Source organism: Chanos chanos, chromosome 8 (assembly GCF_902362185.1).
Source record: "Chanos chanos chromosome 8, fChaCha1.1, whole genome shotgun sequence".
NCBI lineage: Eukaryota > Metazoa > Chordata > Actinopteri > Gonorynchiformes > Chanidae > Chanos > Chanos chanos.
The window spans coordinates 8677420-8702521 of NC_044502.1; the positions used below are offsets into that span (position 1 = coordinate 8677420).

The 25102-nt window shown below is 41.9% G+C and overlaps 1 protein-coding gene across 4 annotated transcripts in view; it reads left to right on the forward strand.

Annotated features, from left to right (window-relative positions):
- Positions 1-25102, forward strand: part of prkcaa (protein kinase C, alpha, a) — a 113430-nt gene that overhangs the window by 58047 nt on the left and 30281 nt on the right. The window contains exons 4-11 of one of the 4 annotated variants that reach the window (XM_030780995.1): positions 4537-4648; positions 5557-5685; positions 16696-16852; positions 17165-17299; positions 18187-18280; positions 22150-22180; positions 23624-23757; positions 24880-25053. In XM_030780995.1, coding sequence (XP_030636855.1) covers positions 4537-4648; positions 5557-5685; positions 16696-16852; positions 17165-17299; positions 18187-18280; positions 22150-22180; positions 23624-23757; positions 24880-25053 — 966 coding nt within the window. Of the gene's footprint in view, positions 1-4536; positions 4649-5556; positions 5686-16695; positions 16853-17164; positions 17300-18186; positions 18281-22149; positions 22181-23381; positions 23415-23619; positions 23758-24879; positions 25054-25102 lie in introns of all 4 variants that reach the window. The other 3 variants (XM_030780994.1, XM_030780993.1, XM_030780991.1) reach the window with 3 other exon arrangements.

Below are 25102 nucleotides of genomic sequence, written 5' to 3' on the forward strand. Positions count from 1 at the left end.
CATCATTGTATAGACAGAAGTACTGAAACACAGTGAGACACAAGCTGGGATGATGTAGCGCCTTAGAATGAAAACGGTTGGCAAACCCCAGGTTTTATTGTTTTTTTGTTTTAAAGTTTTTTAAGTCTTTTTAGTTATTTATATATATATATATATATATATATATATTTTCTTTTATAAGATGAGGTGTTTATAGGGAGCTACAAGTTTAAAAAAAAGGGGGGTGGGGGGGGGGGGGGGTAAATGCTTCCTCGTGTGAAGATGTTCCTATGCTAATCTGTTTAAGGATATTCTCAGCTCGCAAAGGGAGAGACAGAGAGAAAGAGCATGTTTTGAAGAGAGCGAGAATACTTAGTCAAAAGGAGATAAATGCAGATTTCCTTGGAGACTCATCCAGATACTTATGCAATGTCTCAGTTACTGCGTCGCCATACCAACAAAAAAAAACTATCCAGGCGTTTTTGCGTTCCATCCAGAGAACTGACACGGCTGCTCTGTTCCCTCTGTGCACTTATACGTTTATCTGAAGTGTGTAACGCCGTGACTTTGCTGACAGACACCTCGTCTTGTGAGATAATCGGTCACGTTTGGACATCATCTTTACAACCAGCCAACTGTGTTTACATTCACTCAAATTCTGTAGGCTTTAAATGGGCGACATTCAAAAGATAGATGTTTAAGTGGAACCTTAAATGTTTGCATAAGTGGAAACCAATGTTATCTCCAGTGGAAAACTCGCACATTTAAAGGTGACGGCCTTGTAGCGTAATTCATATCTGGAAAGATTTTTAATGAGGTGAAGTAAAAATCCTCCTTCTGAGAGATCAGTGGAGATCTCAACATTGATAAAAAGCATGAGAAATCAATCAGACACAGTCGTTGTGTAATGGTGTGGTATAAATCCAATTTCTGTTTCATAATCTCTTTCCATCTCTCTCTCTCACTCTCACTCCTTCAATATCTCTTTCTCACTCTCTCTTATTAGCTTTTCTCCTATACTAATAAATGGCAAAGACCAGACAAAATTAGGAAGGGTAGTTAGAAACCTTATCTTAGTTCAAGATTAAAGAATACCATGTCCCATCTTTTCACATGTTTATTTATAACTTAGTGCGCTTAGACTCATAAAAGGAAAGGAAAAAAAGTATAATTGCATTGTTTTGACCATCCAAATTCTCAGGAAGGAGCTGGTCAACCCAGCTGTTAAAGACGTGCTTTAAAGTAATTGAGAGTTTGGTCAGACGTCTGACGCAATCATTTGCACTACTCTAAGGCTCTAGCAGGCTCCTTAAAAGCTGGCCTCCACATTTGGACACGGGGCGGTTTTGTAACGTACACGTAGCAGAGTACACAGAGGCACAGCATAAAAACAGTTTTAACAGTGTGATCGGTCACTTGGGAAAAACATCATGACATATTTATGGTGACTGCTAATGTGTCCCCACATTCCAATGCTTAACATGCAACATACGGAGGAAATCATACCATATCACATCACACCAGTCATTTTAAAGGGAAATTCTTGAAGTCAAGACTATTAGTAGTAGGAGGAGGAGGACAAATGATAGTAATAGTAGTGGTAGTAGCAGCAGTAGTAGCAGTAGTTGTCCTAATAGCACTAGTCATAGTGAGGTTTAGGCCTCAGGGCTAAGATCTGTGGCTGGACCCTTGTGTCTCTGGGTGTGTTTGTCACTGTTGCTTGAGGGCATCAGGTGCCTGTAGAGGGCCCAGCTCAGTGGGACCACCCTCTGTATGAGTCAGTCAGCCAGGCTTTGATGAGCAAGAGACAGCGTACAGCATCCCACAGTCAGAGAGCCTGAACCTATGATTCACTTTATCTATGTGGAATCCCCGGTCTGTCTCTGTGTTTGTCTGCCTGTATCTCCCTCTCTCTCTCTCTCTCTCTCTCTCTCCCCCTCTCTCTATCTGTCTCCCCCTTCTCTGTCTCCCTGTGTGTGTGTGTGTGTGTGTGTGTGTGCGCGTGTGTTTTTGTGGATATGGATGTGTGTGTGCTTTGGTAGCTGTGTATGTTTTTATGGATGTGTGTGTGCTTTTGTGGCTATGTGTGTGCCTCTCCTTCTATCTGTGTGTGATTCTCTGTCTCCCTTTGTGTGTGTGTGTGTGTGTGTGTGTGTGTGTGTGTGTTGTGATCAAATACCATAACTTGGTGGGTTGAAAGCAGAGGAAGTGGCTGAGGCTATTAAAATGGCACCGTGCTAATTAAGGCTTTTCATATCAGCTCAAATGATGACGCATTGTCTCATGCTACAGCAATTATAGCACAAAGGAGCAGTCTTTCTCGAAAAGACGTGTTTTCTCAGTGACCTGAAAAGAATGGCGTAGGTGATTCTTTTTCCTGTTTCTTTCTTTTTTTGTGTGATACACTAAATGGTGGGCTATTCACTCATAGGCCCATTACAAACATCCATAAAACATGAGTATCTTTGATAAATTATTAACACCCTTATTAAAAATATTCCAGGGCAAAGCCAGGGTAATGGTACAATGCTCAGTACATGATAGCACTGAGGCTGCCGCACACACTGTTACAAACAGAGAGTTTTTCTACCTCTCTTTTTATAAAGGTGTGCTTTTATAAAGCATGTGTGCCTAAATCTGGCTTGTGAAAGCTCCTTAACCCCTTCCCTTTAAACTGCAGCTGTCAGTGACAGACCGGCAAACTCTAACTACTGTCCAAGCTTGGCCTTACAATGACGCTAATTTGCAATGACCGTTTTGCCTTTCCGTGCTACTGCACACTTGAGCTTTCTCTCATCATCCTGTTTCTTTTCTGTGTAGCTACATATCTGAGTCTAGGCCTTGAATGACCTTGCGACCTCTTGTCATATTGTTCTGTTATCTAGTTTTTCTGTCGTCACCATGTATGGTGTGTTTACTGCCACTTAAGGGCATGCTATACTGTTAAATGCTACTGGATGATGCGCTGTACTCTCCTGGGTTAGATTTGAGCAGAATTGCCATTCCTTGGCTGTTAAATTCCACTTGGCACAAGCTCATCTGGCTTCCACAAAGACATGTATATTGTTTAGTAGCATAGAGAGAGAGAGAAAGAGAGAGAGAGGAAAATGTCCTGTTTTCTGTCTTAAGGATATGAGACAGAATAAAGAGCACCAAGGCTAATAATACTGCTAACACAGACGCTAATAGCGTCATCCAGAACAAACTAAAGTTTTTATAGACTCTTGGCAGAGTTACGATTTTCACTTTGTTTTGTCTATTGCTTTTCAGTGTGGAAATTCTTGCTATGTTTTATCCCATAGGTAGTTATTTTGCTTCATGCCGAACCTTGAAGGAATTTACGTACATAGTTGACTATGAGATGTTAATGGCCGCAAGCTTCCCTGGTATAAATATTTCAAGACACTGCGCTACATACAAGTTGAGCCTTTTTCTCTCTACCTACTGTACAGTTTGACATTCACACAGACATTTGCCACTGCAAAATACTCCAACCCCACGTTAGAAGAATGACCATTATCTGCAGAATCCAAATTGAGATATGGCGCATTACCCAAAAAGGCTATTCAATGATCTGTCAAATAGCTTAGGCATTTCTCCAACTAATCAGCAAGAAACACTAGCAATTAGACACAGAGGTTACACTTTGACCCAGTACATTGATTGGACGATTTCTGAAACTCTTGATTACAAAATGAACATGATTGGACAGCAAGCTCCAAGACTTCAATCAACAAGCAATCAATGTCAGATTTGTTTGAATAGTCTCTCCTGTACTTCTATCAAATGTAAATGATATTGGCACAGGGAAACATTAACAGAAGAATTCTAAGTTGAGGGCATTTCAGAAATTGGAAGAAAGTTTAACTGAAGTCATGACAAATTCTAAATGAAGTTGTTGTCAGGAATCAACTCAAGTACTGATGAGTGTACTGCTAGTTTTTCCTCCTGTAACAACTAGACGATCTGTAATCATGCTCAGCATGTTCATCGTCAATTGTATCATAAATAAAGCAAGTTGTATTTACATATTGGAGGACTTAATAATGAAGAGGGTTGATATGACTATCTAATGGACATGCCTCTACAGTTTTACACGTCTGATTTGTTTAGTATTCTATTCCTGGCTGTTACACTGAAAATACTTTTGGGTTCCATCATGTCAACCTTTGGGTTCCATCATGTCTCTGCTCATTGCTTTAAAAATTGTAGCATGCTAACATTGCTTTATTTTCAAAGTCAGAGGGCCGCTGTAGTTGCAGTTGTCTGGGGTCTCTTGAGTTTTACATCCGGATATTTGAGAGAGCTTGTGCTCCTTGAACTTACATCAAGTCTGTTTTGACTGAATGTCAAAATATCAAATGACTCCTACAGCACCGCAGTTCATATTTAAGCCTTGCCGGGCTTGTTCCAAAAGTCTTTTGATTTATTGAGCTTGATTTAGGGACTCTAAATTGAATTATAGTGTTAATTAATGCTCTCTCTCTCTCTCTCTCTCTACCCCCCTTTCTCTCTCACTCTCTCTCTCTCTCTCTCTCTCCCTCTGCCATTTTTTAGGACCCCAGGAGCAAGCACAAGTTCAAGATCCACACCTATGGCAGCCCTACATTTTGTGATCACTGTGGGTCTTTACTGTACGGACTCATCCACCAAGGGATGAAATGTGACAGTGAGTACTGACTCTTGACTCTGCAAAAATCAATCAGTTCTAAAGTCTAAATACACTGATCTGTGAAACGAGCAGTTGTTACAGGGGTTTTTTTTTTCTCGTATGCCTCTCTGTCTTTCTGAATGCGAGCCGCGGGTGAAAATCTGATGAAAAAAGAGGGGTACCACAGAGTGTTTTATTTTGGCCTCTATGTGCTTATGACAGAACATTCCGGTAAAGAGACCACGGAGGAGAAACGGGAGCCGTGTCAAACCCCCTTCTCGCCCATTATCATGCAGCTCCTGAGCATAATAAAATCTCACCGTATCAGAAATGAAAAACTGACTCATTTTTCTTTTTTTTTTTTTTCACCTCTGCCTTCTTACCTTAAAAGAACTCTACTGCTGGAGGGTTGATGCGTTCCACTTACTCTAATAGCTTAGTTTTGAGATTTTAATAATGATTGTCAATTGTTCGAGAGAGTCTGAATATAAAGTGCCAGTATTTTAACGAGTTAAATCTTGCTACTTCTTAAAGCACATCACACTGGTGTGTCCTGCACTGCTTTACTAAATAAAGCTTTAGGTAATGCGCTTAACTGTAATATTGTAATATTTAATATCATTGAATTCATCAGCAGGTGGTTGTTGCTTTCCCTCTTACTCATGAACATTTGAATAATAAAGGTGTGAAATGTAGCAATTCATTTTAAACAGCAGGGTGTGAGCCCGTCACGTATGTGAAATTGGACAAATGTTCCCAGGTTCTCTTAACCAGTTGAAAGCTGAATTTACTGTGCGTTTTCTCATTCTCTTTCTCCTTTCTCTCTCTCTCTCCCCCTCTCTCCCTTTCTCTTTTTCTCTCTCACTTGTGTGTCTGTGTGTGTGTGTGTGTGTGTGTGCGCGCACATGTGTTGTGTGTATCTTCAGCCTGTGATATGAATGTGCATAAGCAGTGTGTGTTGAACGTGCCCAGTCTGTGTGGGACTGACCACACCGAGCGTAGAGGACGTCTGTATCTGAAGATTGAAGTCACTGGGGATGAAATGCGCGTCACAGGTAATAGTATTCACACCTCATTAAAACACCTGTCACTCTAATCTCTGGCTTTAAAGACCGAGGTCTCAAGGCATTTTCCACAGTCTGTTTTTTTTTCACACGAGACATTCAAAAAGGGGCAATTTGTCAGGGATTTTTTTTTTTAGGGGCGCTCTTGGAGATTTTATAGGGATTTAGATGAAGACAACTGATGCTAAATCCTCGTATTGTGCTGCAGGGTTTACACGGGGACCGAAGAAAAATCAAACCCTTTAAATGTCTGGGGCATACTGTAGCAAAGGGATTTTGGAGCAATGCCGATAAAACTACATCAGTTCCTGCGAGAGAGAGAGAGAGAGAGAGAGAGCGAGAAAGAGACTTTTGTTTTTCATGTCAGGAACGTTCAGCTATACCTTTTTTGGTCTTGTTTTTTTCCACGGGATGCTAAGGGGCTGTTGATTGCTAAAAACGCGCTATGATCGAAACGCCATTGGCGGATGTTTCGGGGGCTGAACGTAAATTTTTCTGCATTAATCATCTTAATCTTAATGACTGCAGCGGTTCAAAATGCATGTGAGGTTTCACCTCTTCGGAATCTGACTTGAACAGATTGCTTCGTTGCCCGTTGCGGCCTTGACTTGGCTTGCGTGATGTTTAAAACTAATGTTGCTTCGCTCTAGGTCTGCAACAGACCCGTTCCCATGATTGGCCCCTGGGCTTGTTCCCAATGGCCCTGTCAGCACTAACAGATTTACAAATTAACACTCAGCACGCACACACATACACACACACACCTACACACACACACACACACACGCACACACACACACACACACGCAATCCTGCCAGGATCAATTAGCCTGTTCACCCCCTGATTATCCTTTGGCTATTAGTTAAACATCACTATGGTGTTATTTTAATGTTGTCATAATGTATAAACAGGACACAGGCCTTAGCTGTATCTAAAAGGCTTGCTTCGCTTTTCCTGAAATCACAGAGGTTCTTCGTTGAGTTCTCATGTAATCAATGCAGCACCCAGACATAGCTGATCTTCTAATCCATTTTAGTCTTAACCTGTCGTCTATGCGGATCACCACATACAGTGTGTCAGTCATTCTCACTCTTTGCGTACGCTCCAGCCTAAACAGGTAGGCCCAGCCTTTTATTAGCAGAGTATGCCTTGTTATAATAAACCAGTTTTAACAGCCAACATTACCTTCTTTCAGCCTTTGCTACTGTCCACTAACATAAGTTAAATGAGACAATCACTCACATGCTTAGTACCATCTCGAACTTGCTATTATGTATAGGCTCATTGACACTTGTATGTGCATGTGTACATATGTGTGTTTGTGCATGTGTGTGCGTTTGCACACCCTGCTGACCTCCTGCAGTGATTCGACAGATCGATAGCTGAACGTCTTTCTGACTCAAACGAGCTTTGCTCATTGCCTCAGTGAATAACAATCAGAGACTACGCCAAACCCGTATCTTCCTCGCTCAGGCTTGCCGGTCAAACGTCTTATCTCAATCTTTGACAGATCCAGAAGGGAGGCTCTCATTTGTTTCCAATTCTTCAACACTCCTCCTCCTAATGGAAATGTGCTGAGCTGGGCGGAGGGAATGATTTAAGGGTTGCTTAAATAGGGCCTGATGGGCTTTTTGACCAAGTTAAATTGGACCCCGGGGCGTCTGCTATAGCACATCTGACTGAACGCATGGGGAGGGGGGGGGGGGGGGGGGGGGGGGTGCGGCGGGGGACGGAACAGGCAGGTGAAGGATTATGTGCTTCTGCAGAAGTCTTCTGTAATGAGCGCTGGGCAAACAGAAAAGAAAGAGGAGGAGGAAGAGGGAAAAGGTGTGCGCAGCAAAGCAAAGAAAAAAGTTTTCTTATTCTAGAGAAGACATTTGTCCTGTTCGCTTATTGTTCCGTCGTCGACGAACATTAGATGACAGTGAAAAAAAGGCAACGCTGGGAATGAAGAGAAAATGTCCCAGAGTCGGTTTTTACGACGTTGCCGCGGTGCCAAGTCCCGCTCTCTTAAAAAAATGTGTCAAATTTGATACGTTCAGCATTGCCAGCTGAATTCAAACGTTATTTAATGTGAATGGTTGCCCAGTTAGACACATATTATGTCTTCTTTACTCACAGAGAGAGATTAACGAGGGCATGTTAAAGGCTGACATGGAACAGATCAGCGAGCAATGGCTTCATCTGCAGTCCCCAAAGTCTGGTATATCTGTGTCAATGGAATTCCATTTTTCACAGTCATATGTGCCTACGGTTCACTACACAATTGATTAATGCCTATGGTTTTACATGAACCTTTCTTATCATTGACAATGCGTATATAAATATAATGTGGAGGCGAAGCAGGAAAAAAAATCGATTTGCTGTTTAGTGAACATTGGGGAAACATTTGAATTTCTGAATTTCTCCACTGATGTTGTACAACACCAGGAATTCATATTCTCCAGATTCTCTCTCTTGAGATCAGCAACATTCAACCGAATGGACTGAAATGAGGAGGAAGTAAAACGGGAAGCGTGTCGGCCGTTGAGAAAGATAATGAGCTCTTTGGCCTCTTTTCAGGAAGAGCGTTCCGGAATATTCCGTCACGTCGTCCAGGCAGGCGGACACATCCCAGCCGCAGAAAATTATTTCTGCTATGAATTTTATGAGAAAGCTTTTAAGTTTTAATTTTCCCACGTTTCACAACAGACATTAAAATGGTCATTTAGGCTACATATCTATCGAATATGGATGATGATAATCTTCTTGCCTCTGGACGTTTAGCTCTCAACCGCAGTCTGAGAGAAGACTGTAATGGACATTGTTTAAAGTTACAGCTGATTTTGCTGAAAGGGATCCTTCAGGACCTGGGTGCTTATGTGGTGTCAGGCGTAGCTGTGTACGCACATTGTGTACATCAGTTTGTGGGTGATGTGTGTGTGTGTTTGTTTGTACGTGTTTATATGTGTTGCTCTGGGGTGTTGGACCTAATTACTCTCCGAAAAAAAAAAATCTGCACGCACACCTCCCCGGGCTCTCACAACATCCATACTGCAGAGCTGGAGGGCTCCGCGGACACCCCGCCACCTTATCACCCCCAACCTCCCGCCCCTCTCTTTCCCTCGGAATGAGCCCGCCAGTCAAAACTGCCCAGTGCTGGGCTACAATCTAGCCTTGGGCTACAGCACCCACTTAACTTCTCTACCTCTCTGAGGAGTTCGAATGTCAGGGAAAAGGCGGACGGGGTTAAAAGTGGCGTAGTGAGTTAAACCGCGCGAGTGCCGCCGCGGCAGACTCTGTCCCAGAGGCCATCACGGTGAGAACGCTGTTCTCTGCTTTACCCTGACTCACACATCGCAGCAACAGCAAAAAAAAAAAAAATGTCATTAGGAACTTGTCAGAATGACATGTTTAAGAATAGGTTTTGTGTGTGTGTATGTGTATGTGTGTGTGTGTTTGTGTGCGTGCGTGTGTGTGTGTGTGTCTGTGTGTCTGTGTGTTTGTGTGTGTGTGTGTATATGTGTATATGTGTGTGCATGTAACACGGGCATGTATATGTGCGTGTGGGTTTGAAATGGTTGACATTTTAATGTTGGTGGTGGCAGTTATTGAACATGTGGGCGTGTGCATGCGTGTGTGCATACGCTGATCAGTTTACTCCCACACGCACGCATACATCACACGCAATGTTTACAGACTTGCCGATCACGCGATAAAAAAAAAATGGGAGAAATTGAAAGGAAGCCACCTCTCACATCAGTCCTCATATAATCACGATCAGCTGTCCAAATACTTCACTCAGTTTCCGACCAGACGGACTGTTTTGGTTCTCTGAATCAGTTAATATTGCAGACATCTTATCTTTTCCAGAAGTGTAACATTTGAAGCAGGAATTTCAACTCTCTGCAAGCCTAAAAATGTCAAGTCAAGTGAGTTAGAATATCTCCCTATCACAGATAGACAGACTAATAGATAGATCACACTGGCATGTTGACAGTTTGCCCTTAGAAAGCCCCCATTTTACCTGCCCACACCATTTCCAATAGAAAACTCATACATCAGAGTTGAATACAAAGTCATCAGAGACTGTGCCGACTGTGACGTGTGATTTTAAAAATACGTTTTGGCACGTAGGTTACCAAACAGGAAGATAATGCACTTTGACAGTACCAGAAATATGAAAATAGCTCATGAATTCTTATGAGATCGGCGACTATTTTTTTATGTCCCTAAATAAATATAAATATGAAAAGAGCTTTGTTAAATGGCTTCCTGCCCTTTAAGTATTGTAGTGTTCACAGGTATTACCAAACAAGCAGAGCGACAGAGAAGCTTAAGGCAAATACTACGACTGATGAGAGTCACTGGTGATAAATGTAGTAAAATTAAGAGTTGATAACAAGGGGGAGGATCTGTGGAAATGTCAATTGGGGTCTTCATCTGTCTGATCTCTAATTAAACTGAGATCAGTGAACAGTTTTTTTTCCCTGATTAACCTGAGAAATATGATTATATGAATTTCACAAGAGGCAAAATGAGAATTAGTCCAAGCACTGTTGCATCATGGAAAAAGGGCAAGAAAAAAAAAAGGCACTGAAATTGGTGTTTATCGCTAATATTTATACTGGTAGACAAAACCAGATTTCACAGGTACACTATAAATAATTAGTCCAATTCCGAAGAGTCTGGTCCTAATATCTCTGCATTATTAAATCATAATAAACATATCCCAGAGAGATATGATGAATATTTGAAAAATAAAATGTTGAAAGACAGAGGAGAATAGAGCAGGGAAACTGAAGAAAGGAGACAAAAAGACAGAGAGGACAAAGAAGGCGGGTTAGGGGAAAAAAAACAAGAAAGAAAGAAATTCTGTAAAAGTTTTTAAAAACTGAGGGAAGTTCTGGGAAGAGTAAAATGGCCGTGTTTCATCTGCCTCGGCCCGGCCTAAAAAGCCCTGGTCAAGTAAACTGTGTATTTCATTCTCAGATAAATACAGGGCATTGTGAGAGATTCTGGAACATGCCGTCACCTCTGCCACCTACAGACACCACTTAACATCCATGCTCTCTTTGTCCTCGTGGACAATGCTGTCTGTTTTCTGTAAAGTTATGACTGTCCGGCAGTCCTGGCTTGGCTGAAAAATCAGAAGGTCATCAAGACAGGCTTAGTCAGTTCTCAGCTCCAAAATGGATAGGACTGTTTGCATAGTGCAAGTGACTGTTACATTTGTCAGGACAGACAGACACACACACACACACACACATACACACAAAAAAACAAACAAGTATCGGTTGCAGGTGGAAAGGTTCAGCCAAACAATATGTATTTTATTTTTGGTTTAAGAGTCCACTGCGTCATACAACTGACTCGTGTCAGTTTGGCGTTTGTCATTTGTTGTGGTGTCTATTTTTGGTCCTTAATTTTTTTTTTTTGGTGAATCATTTGCTATTATCTTTTGAGATTAAAATGGAAGAAGCCATTTTTATGGCCTGTTGTCTCTGTGGTTTTTACAGTGATGAAATTGTTTTTGATTAATACATTTTATGCTCTTCTATTGTATACGTCTTCAGTGTGATGCCAGAAAGTGTTTGTTTGTTTGTTTGTTTTTTTTAAGACAGTATTGGCTTCTTTCACAAGTGAACTCAACAGATCGTGAAAACTTTTGTGTTGAGGCTGAAACTTGCGTAGAAAAACGTATTTTCCATTAATAATAAATTCCATTAGTCATCTGATCTCATTGCAGTGGGAGCTGTATCAATACAAAATTATTTCTTTCTTTCTTTCTTTCTTTCTTTCTTTCTTTCTTTCTTTCTTTCTTTCTTTCTCTCTTTCTTGCTTTCTTTCTTTCTTTCTTTTCTGCAGGATCAAATAAGCTATAACTTCCATTTTCGGAGGTGTAGGGTAATGTAGACTCATTTTGCTGAGTGCCAGTGTGGCTTGGCAACGTTCACTCAATGTTTTCTTATGCTAATGTACACCCCCCCCCCCCCACCAGCCCGCTCAATATTTCACTGGCCCTAACGACAGTGCGGTGCCCAGACACGCTCGCCAGGGCTGAGTCATCCCCATCATAACCCGACCTTCTGCCAAAAATCAAATCGAAGCGAATAAACCTCCGATGCATTTCCGCCTTTTTTTTCTATAATGACCACAAGCATAAGGAAGGAAAATGTCAGTAGCTATGCTGAGATGACGGGTTCGCCTGATTGGTCCACCAGTAAGTCATGAAAATGTGACAGCGTGTATTGCCAAACTGTGACATCAACCGCGTCACCTCCACTACTCCCTGGCTTTTGTCAGAACTAGCGGGGGCGAGGGTAGTTTCCTTTCCATGCGTCACATAAGCTATTTTCAAGATTATATATGTTAATGGTACTGACTTAACGTCAGCATTAAGATTAACTTAACATTAACAGCATGTTGCTAATATCACTGCGACTAGCTCATGTGCTCATATGGGTTTCTGTGCAATGATAGGTAAAAGTGTTACGTTTCTGTGTTAAAAATGTTAATGGTACCAACTTTACATCAACATTAACCTAACATTAACATTAACAACATGCTGCTAATATCGTTATAACTAACTTCTGTTTATGGCTTCTGTTATTCCCCCCAAATCTAGTTGCTAAGCACTGTCATCTAGAGTATAAAAAACAGGAGCAGAAGGGGAAGAAGACAGAACACAGTGTGAAAGTGGACACTTTACAGTTGATGTGGAACAGGCAGGATTTCTCTCTGTATAAGCCTGAGGAGAACACTGTTTGTTAAACGCATTCTCTGTAACGTGAGACGTTTGCTCAAGGTTGCTTACTTTGTAAAAGGGTTTTTTCATACATCTTTGTATAATATTATATCTGCTCATGAAGAAGTTAAGTCTTTATAAGAGCCTCACTGCCAGAGAGGAAGACAGAGAAAGAGAGAGAGAGAAACACAGAAAACATTCCTCAACCCAGTATGAGGTCCATAAATCTGTCATTCATGTTCATTCTGTGTGGTTTTTGTAATGGTGTGGTGGATTGGCAAAAGGGGATGGGTCCGTTTCATTCAGCTGAGACAAAATGTTTACCCAAGGAGGAGATCACGCACAACAGGAATAAGGCTCCCCTTTTTTTAACTTAACTTATTAACTACACGCGTATTCTTTACTGACCAAGAAAAAGTTTCACGTTTTTACACATTGAATAGTGACACTCTCATTCTCTCTCTCATCTCTCTCCCTCTCTGCCTCTCTGTCTTTCCCACACAAAGTTACCTACTGCATACACATGCACACCATTAAGCACTAACCTCTTATCCTATCCGGTCTGTTTTCAGTTTAGTTCAGGTCTGTTGTGGTCTCTTGGATTCTTAAACACAGCAATTTCATTGGTATTCCTGATCCGTTTGCCTTGGCTGCCTTCTACTAAACAACATTTATTCTCTCTCAGAACGGGGTGTGTGTGTGTGTGTGTGTGTGTGTGTGTGTGTGTGTGTGTGTGTGTGTGTGCGCGCACGATTCTTCTTTCTCCACACCCGTCAGTCACACCAAAAGTTTCTTTAGAGATTGCTTTTATAAACTCTCACACACAGGCAGACACACACACACACACACACACACACGCACACACCTCTAACAAGGAGGTGGACTCTCTGACACAGCAAATGGAGGACAAAAGTAATGATTTACACAATGGTTTCATCAGTGTATAAAGGGAAGGACAAAGCATGCTGGAAAATTACTTTTTTTTTTGGCATATAAAGAAGTCATTTTGATGCTGTTTATCTCCACCTGAAGAAGATATTTATTCTCTCCTTTCTCATAGTACTTGTGTGTGGGATTTAGGAGCCTGTCTACAGAAGAGGCAGGAGTAACTCTTATTGAAATGTAATTGAAAAGCCCAAGTCGTTCTGTAATCCGATCCGGTGTCGACGGGGATGCCTTTCGCTCTCGTGTCCTGGCAGAACATGTGTTGAAAAGGCTTAGTTTTTATGTTTTCCATTATGCCCTTACAGGGTGGAGACGGAATCCCGCTGCCCTGACTCATTCCAGTCGTCCCATTTTGATTTCAGAAAAAACTGAAACAGCAGTTTCTCGCCCGGTTACGTTTCTGATAAGAACACGAGCCAGAGTTGGACGAGGACGAATTGCCACCGCCGAATATGATTGCGTGGGAGATTCCCAAAACATTTATACGACACAATACTTTTTCATGTACTTTTTCTTTTTTTTTTTTTTTCGCTTTTCCGGTGTGGTTAGCACTCTTTCAAGGCTCTGTTGTGCTTGTAATTCTGTGTTTGCTTTGTCATCAGGCATTTCTTCAGGAGATACGATGTCACACGCCTGTGTGAAAGTATGAATGTTTTGTATGCCAGTCAAATATTGGCTTAGTGTAATGTGTCTGGTGTTTATCTCATAATGGAATGTGGAAGTTAGACCCACATCATGCAGGTATGAAAGTCATTCAAAAAATACAAATAAAAACTCTACCCTCACGCACAGATCATAACAAAGCACTCAGAGTTATAGTAATAACTCATCATTTTAGTAATAATGTTGCCGTCAAGTTTAACAACCAACTGGCACAAAATACTGTGATGACTTATTTGATTGACAGCTTGTCGACACGCTGCATTCACATGAGTTAGGTAGAGAACCGACACGTATAACATGCAGCTCTGGTCACGTGGAAACGTATTCACTCAGTGGAAATAATCAGATAACTGCAGTAGTAATGCTCTCACTGTACACCCCTCAGGTTACTCCCATTGTATTCCACACATTTATGTGATTTATCAAGTCTGTCTCATATTATGTTCTTTAATACTGTATGCTTTCCATATTACACACACACACACGCACACGCACACACACACAGCCACTCTGTGTAACACTGATCAGCAGGTGGTTTTGTGTGAAGTTCCTCTCGTGGCTGAGATAGAAAAAGAGAAAGAGAGAGATTGTGATTGAGAGTGATTGTACATTCTGTACTTACGAATGAACTGAAAGACAATGGTTCCTCCTACTGGTCATTGGGAGGTAAATTTTCATGCAGGATTGACAGGCTTGTCCAGTTGCTGTCTGATAGCGTGTGTGCGTGCGTGTGTGCGTGTGTGTCTGTGAGTGTGTGCACGTGTGTCTCCTACACCACTTACCCCGACTGCCCCCAAAACTACGTTTTTATGTTGTTGTGCCAGTTTGTGTCAACCCCAGTCTTGCAGAAACAGCCCTAGCATTTTCAAAGGTCAGTGGGTTTCAACTAGTTTACATTCATCATGGTTTTTTGTTTTTTTTTATGCTGTTGTTGTTTTTTTGTTTTTTTTTAAATATTCAAAACCTGACCTTTACGTGGTCGTGGGCAAGGTCTGACGTTTTGTCCCTAGATGAATCCTAATACACTTAATTTAATACAGTTTACAGAAAAGCACTGTATTTCCAAGGTCATCAGTGTATGCATTATTAGTGTGAGATCCTCTGCATGGCTCTACCACACATTCTTAATGAAAGACAAACATGTCAGTTTTTAACAGAGGCTGCCTCTACTCTTCCTTCATTTTGTCTTAGCATGCTTGTTAAATTCCAGGTTACATGACAGCGTCTTATCCTTCAGCTCTTCCAGACTCTTTTTCGGTGTTGTCATCTGCATGGTCTTTTCGTCTTGATTTATATCCATTAAAAGTCTGGTTGTGTGTGGCGCTCCAGCTGTCTGTGGGTCTGGTCCTAGTTGAAGGAGAGTCTGTGTCTCTCAAGATTCAATGAGCCTTGAGAAGTGGTAATAACGCAGCGGAGGCCGAGGAGGAGCCACGACCGTGACCGAACGCGTTTGGGGTATACTGACGAACCCCCTGCGTGCTACCACTTTCTGTAAATCTATCCTTTTTCTAGTCGGTAGAGTCAGATCCCTCATACGCGTGCACCCAGGTCAAACTGTGTTTTATCATCTGTGACGCATTTGAGGCCAAATCATCCATCTTGTGAAACCGTTTCTGTGTAACTTGCTTTGTCTATGATGATCGCTGTACGCATTTGTTTCAGTTTAAGACTTTGAACTACCACGTATTTTGTGAAACCCCAGGAAGGGTAGATGGGGGTTCTTGAACAGGTGTTTGTGTGTGTGTGTGTGTGTGTGTGTGTGCTTGTGTTTGTGTCTGTGTCTGTGTCTGTGTTTATGTTCTGCTGACGTCCTGAAAGTCTTTCCCACCTGACAAGCCAGTACCTCGCTTTGAGAACAGATTATCCAGAAATTTTCCCCATAGCTGCTGACAGAGAGACATAAACAGTGGACGCTTAAGCACTGATTTGCACATGGCTTATCATATTGACCCCTGACCTGTCTCTCCGCTGCATGAGGAGATGATTCGTGGACTGAGCTGTATGTTTACCTAAGAGGGACTCAATTATTCATTTAATTTGCTGCTTCCTCTCAACGCTGTTTGAAAAATGCATTGTTTTATTTGGTGGCAGTTTGTTACAGGTGTTAGATTTTTTTTTTTTTTCCAGGCCATAAATCAGAGTTAATGTTTTATAAGATTGTCTGGCTCTTCCATTTGCGTGGTTGGATTTAACAGCGATCAAGGAGAACCGTCAGAGAGGAAGGAGTTGACTCAGCTACTGATGGATAGAGCACAGAGTCAACATAAATTACTGCTAAAGCCATCTGATTATGTACTTTAATAAGGATAAACAAACAGTCTGTTCCTCTCCTCAGACGGGTATGCCTGATATGCTAACTGGAAAAGCTTGGTGTGCAGGAGTATGTGTGTGTGTGTGTGTGTGTGTGTATATGTGTGTATAAACAAATGAATGAATGAGCAAAGTTTTACAGGATTTCAGACTGGGCTCAGTTTCTATAAGAGTCGTAGGCATCGGAAAACACTAACAAAATATCGTTCATAATCCTTTGTCATTTTTCTGCCTGCCTCTCACTCAACTCCTTTTTTGCAATCCCTTTATTTGTTTGTCAGCAGTAGCAGTGTTGAAAGTGCATTTTAACTTATTTGGGTGGCCTCTTTGTTTGGTTTCTGCTGTTGTTTGACAGTGAACGAGGGAAGGAACTTGATTCCCATGGACCCCAACGGCTTGTCTGACCCATATGTAAAGCTCAAGCTCATCCCCGATCCCAAGAATGAGACCAAGCAAAAGACTAAGACCATCCGCTCCTCTCTAAACCCCATCTGGAATGAGTCCTTCACATTGTGAGTCAATACAGGCCTCTAATGATGGCTACTCTTGCACCGCTCTCTTCAGTGTACTGCATGACTCACAAGTAAATTGCCACTGTCAGCTTATCGTTTATCTAGGGATCCTTAAAACTGTGTTTTAAAGATTATTTAGGTAACACATATATTTAGGTAATCAGGACCTTAGTTGTCATAATGTCCATAATTCTCTCCCCTCAGCTGTCTCCCTCTAGCCAAACAGGTGAATCATAATCTCTCTGTGTTTGTCTGAGGAATTATGGGTATTGTAGGCCTAAAAGCTGGCTAATGTATCTGTGTGCTCTACAGTAAACTGAAGCCCACTGATAAGGACCGCAGGCTGTCAGTGGAAGTATGGGACTGGGACCGGACCACCAGGAACGACTTCATGGGCTCCCTGTCCTTTGGCGTGTCTGAGCTGCTGAAATCACCCGTGGGTGGATGGTGAGTCCATCCTATGTTTAGCTGTGGGTTTGTGTGTGTGTGTGTGGATTCCCAATGACAAAAAAAAAAAAAAAAAAATACCCCAATACCACAACAACGTTCTCCGATTTTGAAAGCTAAGATATTTGAAGATAAGGTATTAAGATATTTGTCTTGCTTCATGAAAGCACACGCTAATATAGTTTGATCGGTCAGAGTTTACATGTTTATAACGGTTTCTCTCTCATTTTCACCCTCTCACAAAAGAACAGACTTTGCTTTTCTTTTTTATAGTCTCTCGACTGTGTCTCTGCGTACATTCCAACACTGAGCACGTCCAATCACAATTATTATTATTATTATTATTATTTTATTTTATCGTCTCGGGGCTACGTTAGCCTCCAGATCTGTATTAGCCGCTGAATCAGAAGGCGATGAAACCTGTCTGTAAATAACCGAGCGGCCCTGCGGTGTCTCTCTGCCCGCTGAAGTGCCCGTCTGTGACAGGCACTCATAAAAAAGTGATGTATTTGGAGCCCGGTGCCAACCTGAGAGCAGTGCCAGGCCAGGCTAGAGCTGAGGCCCCAGGCCCCGTGATGAAGTAATTGGGGCCAAAGCCAGTCTATACTGATAATGACGAGGGGGAGGCAGGCCACTGAATGGCAGGAGTTAAACAGAATATGAAGATAAAAGATAAGTTACAAAAAGGGGAAGTGCCATGATAATAAGAGTCAGTAGATAGTGAGCAAAAAAAAAAAAGAAAAATATATACTCAGGAAAAAGAGTGATATCCTTCAAGAGCCCTTAAATGAAACGCTTCAGTATTATTGAATTGTGAAATAACATTATACACATATTACACACACCTACAGCACATTTGACAATGATTAATACTGTCGCTGATTCAGGTACAAATTGCTGAACCAGGAGGAGGGTGAATATTACAACGTGCCCATTCCAGATGAGGATGACGGGGATTCAGAACTCAGACAGAAGTTTGAGGTGAGACCTGAGTCGGCCATTTTGGTTCTTGACTATCTTTGATTTCTGTCTCCCTGGCTGCCAAAGGTATTAATCTCATACTTTTACTCGGAAATGGATATAAAGCGTTTCTGTCAGGATCTCTTGACACCGCTGCAGCTACACTGTGTTTTCGCTGATGAAAGCTAAGTAAATCAGTTTCAATATTTTAAGGGAAGTTCTAATCAATAGCTGGCACTGTGTCAAAACTCAGTTGCAAAGCTAACGTTGGTGGAGCAGACTTCAGAAGGGTTTGAAATAATGTACCGTTAATAGACTTTACCCTTTTTATCTTTCACGGTCGTGAAAGCGGCACTACATTCAAAATTAATGATGAACAGTAAACCTTTTATTGTGGATTTTTTTTCTTTCATTTTCCCAGCTTTTGACAGTGACAGAAAGACGCAATTATTTGACACTGAACCGTATGGTTCGCGCTAAGTAGATTATCTCATCTAACACAACTCGGTGGTTTTGCGAAGCATTTCACGACGCTGCTACCATCTTAATTGAATCAATCTGTCTCACTGAATATTCCCACACCTCAACGAATGGGGCAATTTGCGTATCCTATTTCTTGGAATGGATCCGCGGAAGAATTAGAAACGCCCCGTTTAGGGGGCAACTTATCAACTTAACAGCTTGTGACTTCACCATGGAAACAGCGCCGTCCCTCTAGCGTTTTTGTTTTGTTTTGTTTTGGGTTTTTTTTTTTTCTCTTGCCCTCTGGTTTATCAATGCATTATGAAAACTGGGAGCTTGTATTTGTAGTACTGTATTTGACTGATGCTGTGTGTGATCTATGAGTGTAATAAGACAAACACCCTGGCGTGGGCTAAGACTTTGTAGGTTTAAAGATTCGCTTTGTTCTTTCTGTTAGGGAGTTGACTCTTCTGCCGGAGCTTGTGTAACTGCTCTCACAAAAGGTACACGGTGGAAAAACTGCCTCATGTTTTATTCAGATGCTGTTCTGGTCCAGATCACAAGATTAATAAATGCAGAGTAGTAATTTCCGAGACAGAGAATATTTGCTCAGGGTTTGAAATGAAAGTGGGAGATTATTTGACGAGTACATTTTTAAATGGATTTTCCTATTGTATCTACATCCGTCATCATGCGGTCTGCTTGTTTTGTTTCATAAATTCAAGTAAACACGCAATGCTTGCCCCACACTCAGACACACACACACACACACACAGACACACACACACACGCAGCTCCCCTTGCTCCATCCTACCTCCCTCCATGGCCTTCAAACCTATTAACACCCTGTCCCCCAGGTTTGAGTTAGGAAGGATCTTCCACTTGTTGCCATAGCAACCAGGCATCCTCTCTTGACCCTTTGAGTAAGGTGGAAGCCTGTACCCCTTTATCAAAGGCATTCAGTCCCACCCCGTTGCCCTGGCGGGAGGTCTCCTGACGCTTTGTTCACTTACAGGGATTCTCCCTCTAGGTGCTCACGTACGATCATACATAGTGTTAAACGCACTGCTGGAGAAACGACACCACCGTCACGGAACATCTAGCTATCTCATCTCAGTTTTAGTCTCAGTCTCTCTCAGTCCTGTTACTGCATTCACAAATTTCTCTCTCTCTCTCTCTCTCTCTCTGTCTCTCTCTCTCTGCCCCCCTCCCTCTCTCTCTGCCCCTCTCTCTCTCTCTCTGTTCCCTCCTTCTCTCTCTGCCCCCCCCCCCCCCCGTTCTTATCGAGTGACATCATAGCTAGCTCTGCTCTTTCTCAAGCCCCTTTTACTCGTCTGTTTGTCCTCCCATTCCCTCTCTTTTCCCTTCTCCCGCATTCATTTCTGCCCAATTACCCATCATCTATTCTCACTCTTTCCGCCTGCTCTTCTGATTGTCTTAATGTCGTTTCAGTCCACTGTAACCACATTCAATTTACTAGCAATTTGTCAGCCAATAAAACGAGAAACTGCTTCAGCTTTAAAGCCCAGAGCCCGTGACGAATGATAGACTAGATTTGTGGTAGGGCCAGTGGGTTTTTTACCTTTCGTTTCTGAGCTTAAAATGAGGTCTCACCAGCTAGTCATAAACTATTACACCACAACTCTACTGGTCTGTAGCAGGCGGCATTCGTTGTATTGGATCTGCAGTACGCTCAGAAAATAGTTATTCCCTCGAACACTTATAAATCTTGTTACCACCAAAACTTTTAGCGCAATGCCTTCAAATGCATTCCCTCGATTTACATGCTTACATTGAAAAATGAAAAGTACTTAAATGTTTTATTGTGTAAAAAAAAAGGGGTTTTGCCCATCCTTTCATAGTTCTTCTGTCAGAAAGAAAGAGCAAGGAGTGTGTTAATCTGAAAGCTACATTATATAATTGGAATCATTTTATTTTGACATTATAGAGTAATTTATATAGATACATAACTAATTTAGTTAGCAACTTCCCAAGAAACAGTACTTTAGGGAATTATACTCATACACTCAGCTGCACTTCATTCAGGCAAGTTGCTGTAACCATATGCTAGGCTATAGCGCTAGAATACACGTTAAGCACAGCATTGCTAGTTCACTTCTCCACCACAAGATGGAAGCAGAGCACCTACTTAAGTATAACAGGAATTAGACGACCATGCGGATCTGTGAACGTGTGTTTGCCATGTGTACACTATGTCATATGCTTGCAGGTGTCCTATGATTTTTATGGTTATTACACCGGTTGTTTGTCTTATATATATAACATCTTTGTTTAAATAATTTGTTAGCAGTACTGACATGCAGGAATTCATCATGGTATTGGGTTTGCATGCTATATAGAGGCAGAGCAAATTTAATGAAAATACTTATGAAAATTTTGGCTGATGGTTTGATCTTGGGAGATAAATGTTAAGTGATTAAAAAATATATGCTGAATGAGTGTTCATAGATGTCATTACAACACTTTTAAAAACCAACCACCAGGTGTCACTCTATGAGCTCGAAAAATTCAATAAACAACCAACATTATAGATCATATACTTCACATTAGGGTATCCTAACAAGAGGTATTAATATGGGGTTTCATGAACAGGTGTTGGGGACTATTTTGAATAAATGTATGGCCCTTAGTCTTTGTCATGGCTTGATAGTGTTCTTTGGTGCTCATTTATTTCACAGAATACCCAATAATCAAATAAATCACAGCTAGAGTTGTGCTTATTAAATATTATGCCGCCAAACCCAAAGATCTTCATTCACTACTAAATCAAGATTTGCATTCCTAGGGTATGTCTTAATGTCTTTATCGAACATTGTATGTGAACATTGTCTGATTGTAAGGTTGTTAGATGTGTGCTGTAGCAGGAGTAAGGCTGAATCTTCCCTTGGCACACAGTATTTTTCTCCAACTTCATAAAGAGCTTGAGGAATCGATCTGACACGCCAATTTTGGAGCCAAAGCTGTTTGACTTCTCTCTCTCTCTCTCTCTCTGTCTCTCTCTCTCACTGTCTGTCTTTCAGAAATGATTACAAATCCACAGTTCGGTGTCACTCAGTCATTAGAGCCTGTCAGGGTCAATGAAGTCTCACTGACACCCTGTGATGTTGGTTAAAACTGCGTTTCCCATATTCTATTGTTTTTAAAATCAAATCTGAGGCACCTGGTACTCAGAGAGATGCCAAGTTAACCAAGGGCAAAGATAGCATGTCATCAAAATGGTTTTATCTAGTATATATGGTAGACTGGATCAGTATAGACTCTGATGATGTCTCTGTGTGTAAGCGTGTGTGTGTGTGTGTGTGTAAGCGTGTGTGTGTGTGTGTGCGTGAGAGTGTGTATGCATGTATGTGTGTGTGTGTGTGTGTGTGTGTGTGTGTGTAGAGCTCACTTCTTTCCTGTGGTTACAGGATCATAAAGTTGAAGACAAGGATCAGGTGCGTTTGAAGGAATAGTGCGGCTTCGACGGCCTCTCGTCTATGGTGTGGATCGGTTTTGCCTGTTTTGGCTTGTTTTGCATTGCTAGCGTGTGCTCTACCATTCGCAATGCAGCTGCCCCATTAACCCTGCCCACAGCGAACCTAAACACTTCTGATATCCAGTGTCCTGCAAGCGAGTTCGGTCTCGTTTAGAGAGATTTGCCCCCTCAGTGTGATACTGTTAAGCAGGTTGTTAACTTTATGGCTTTCCCTAAGCACAGGCTGCCACTGATGCTTATTAATGTCAACGAAAGGTGTGTGGGTGTGTGTGTGTGTGAGTGCGTGCGTGTGTACGTGTGTGTGTGTGTGTGTGTGTGTGTGTGTGTGTGTGTGCGTGTGGCACCAGCAGTGAGCGTGAATGTGATGCTCCTCATAGCAAGCTGAGAAAAAGTATCTGTCATAGAGGTGGGAAGCTGAGAGAGGAGGCTGTCACAGTGTGTATGTGTGTGTGTGTGTCTGTGTGTGTGTGTGTGTGTGTTTGTGGGTGAACGAGTATGTGTGTGTGTGTGTGTGTGTGTGTGTGTGTAAGAATGCGTGTGTGTATGTGTGTTTGCACATGCGTGCTGCTATGTTAGGGTGTGTGGGTGTCTGTGTATCCTGAGCTGACATGAGATGTGTTTTGTTTTATATAGAGGCTGAGAAATTGCAGACACCCTCATAGACTTGCTTTGAAGTGCATCTTGGCCTGTTGGACTGTGCATGGCATTATGATTTTTAACGCAGCGTTCGCACGTTGCTAGGAATGCATATATCAAAAATATGACGATGCTGAATATTTTGGCGTTCTGGCTGCAGAGAAATTTAGCATATTTTGGTGCATAAAGCCTTATAAGTTCATATATGACCAGTTTTGTTTGGTCAAACACTAAAACTAAAAATATTTCGCGAGTTTACATGTCCGATCGTACGTCATATTCTGTCGGACCTAAGTGCCTTCTGGGAACTGTACAAAAATCCACGCGTATACTGTTAGCAGGGTTTTTTTGTTTTGTTTTTTTTTCCCTTTCCATTTAAAGCACGAGCTTATAGTTTACAGGCTGTTCGCTTTGCCACTAATCCCATGTATCAGATGCTGTATGGCACTTGTGAGAACCGGTAGGTTTTTTTTTAATTTGATCACAGGATGTCATCCAACTCCTCCTGCTATTTGTCCTTTACTGGAGCATCTGTGTCAGCTCTCCATCTGTTTACTGAGAGCCTCCGGTTTTTATTTTAGGATCTTTTGTGTCAGAGTTGCTCAGCAGCAGATGTAGAGAGAGCATACCCCTCATGATCTCTGTTTTTTTTGGGGGGTTTTTCTCGCATCGGTTTACGTTTTTGGTTTTCAGCTTTGTCTCTCTCTCTCTCTCTCTCTCTCTCTCTCCTTCTCTTTCTCTTTCTCTTTTTGCTATCTCTGTACAGAAAGCCAAGCTGGGCCCTGGTAAGAAAGTCACCCCTCTAGACGATAACCGAGTCTTCCTGCCGTGCAATAGCCTGGATCAAGTCAAACTCACTGACTTCAACTTCCTGGCTGTGCTGGGAAAAGGAAGCTTCGGCAAGGTGAGCAGGTGGAAATGGCTCCTCTAAACCCTCTTTGGCTTAGAGACGCTTTTTAGCTCGCTGGTATGCCAGCTCTTGTCAGTTAGACAGTGTGAGTAATGTGTGAAGAAGACGGCTCTGTCAAACTGAATCCAACTCTACCTACAATAAATAAAATAATAAACTGAATTCAAACAGGATGAGTCGAGAATTGTTTATTGATTTGAATTGTGAATGCACGCGCCTTTTCAATTTCCTGCCCATTAATTGTTTATAGCTGTTGACCCACCGGTTTATTCACAGAGAATCCAACACACTCTCTCACTAAGCACTGTGCGATGTCTCAAAGGGCAAGCTCATGTCTGTAGACACATGAGACCAGATGTCATGGTGACCTTTCTTAAACTTTATCTCGGCGGACCTAAATTGTCCGGCTTTTTTTGTTGTATGCGTTTTTAAGTCCATCAGGTATGTCAGGGTGTAACTTATTGACTTTACATACTGTCCCAAAAGCCAGCAGTAAAAGTCTCAGCTCTGTCCAGCTGTCTGTGAGAAGACATGAGAGCATTATCAGTGAGATTACAGAGCATGCAAAGAATACAGAGTTATGACCAGAATTACACATACATTTGACATTTTAACAATCATTTATTTAGCAATATGAAATTTAAGTGTTGTCATAGAAAATGGGTGTTTTTTCTGACCAATTCAGACCTAAGCCAAACTCCAGTGACAGTGACCATGTGGCTGTTGTTTGGTTAATGAAGAGTAACAGACCTAAACCAAACTCCAGTGGCAGTGACCCTGTGTCTGTTGTTTGGTTAATGAAGAGTAACAGACCTAAACCAAACTCCAGTGACAGTGACCCTGTGGCTGTTGTTTGGTTAATGAAGAGTAACAGACCTAAACCAAACTCCAGTGACAGTGACCCTGTGGCTGTTGTTTGGTTAATGAAGAGTAACAGACCTAAACCAAACTCCAGTGACGGTGGACCTGTGTCTGTTGTGTGGTTAATGAAGAGTAACAGACCTAAACCAAACTTGAGTGACAGTGGACCTGTGTCTGTTGTTTGGTTAATGAAGAGTAACAGACCTAAACCATACTCCAGTGACGGTGACCCTGTGGCTGTCGTTCTGTGTGCAGGTGATGCTGGCAGAGATCAAGTCTACTCAGGAGCTGTTGGCCATAAAGATCCTGAAGAAGGATGTGGTGATCCAGGATGACGATGTGGAGTGTACCATGGTGGAGAAGAGAGTGCTGGCCCTGCAGGACAAACCTCCCTTCCTCACTCAGCTCCATTCCTGCTTCCAGACGGTGGTAAGACCAAACCTCCGCCGTAAAGAGCCAAAGACTAATGTTTAAACAT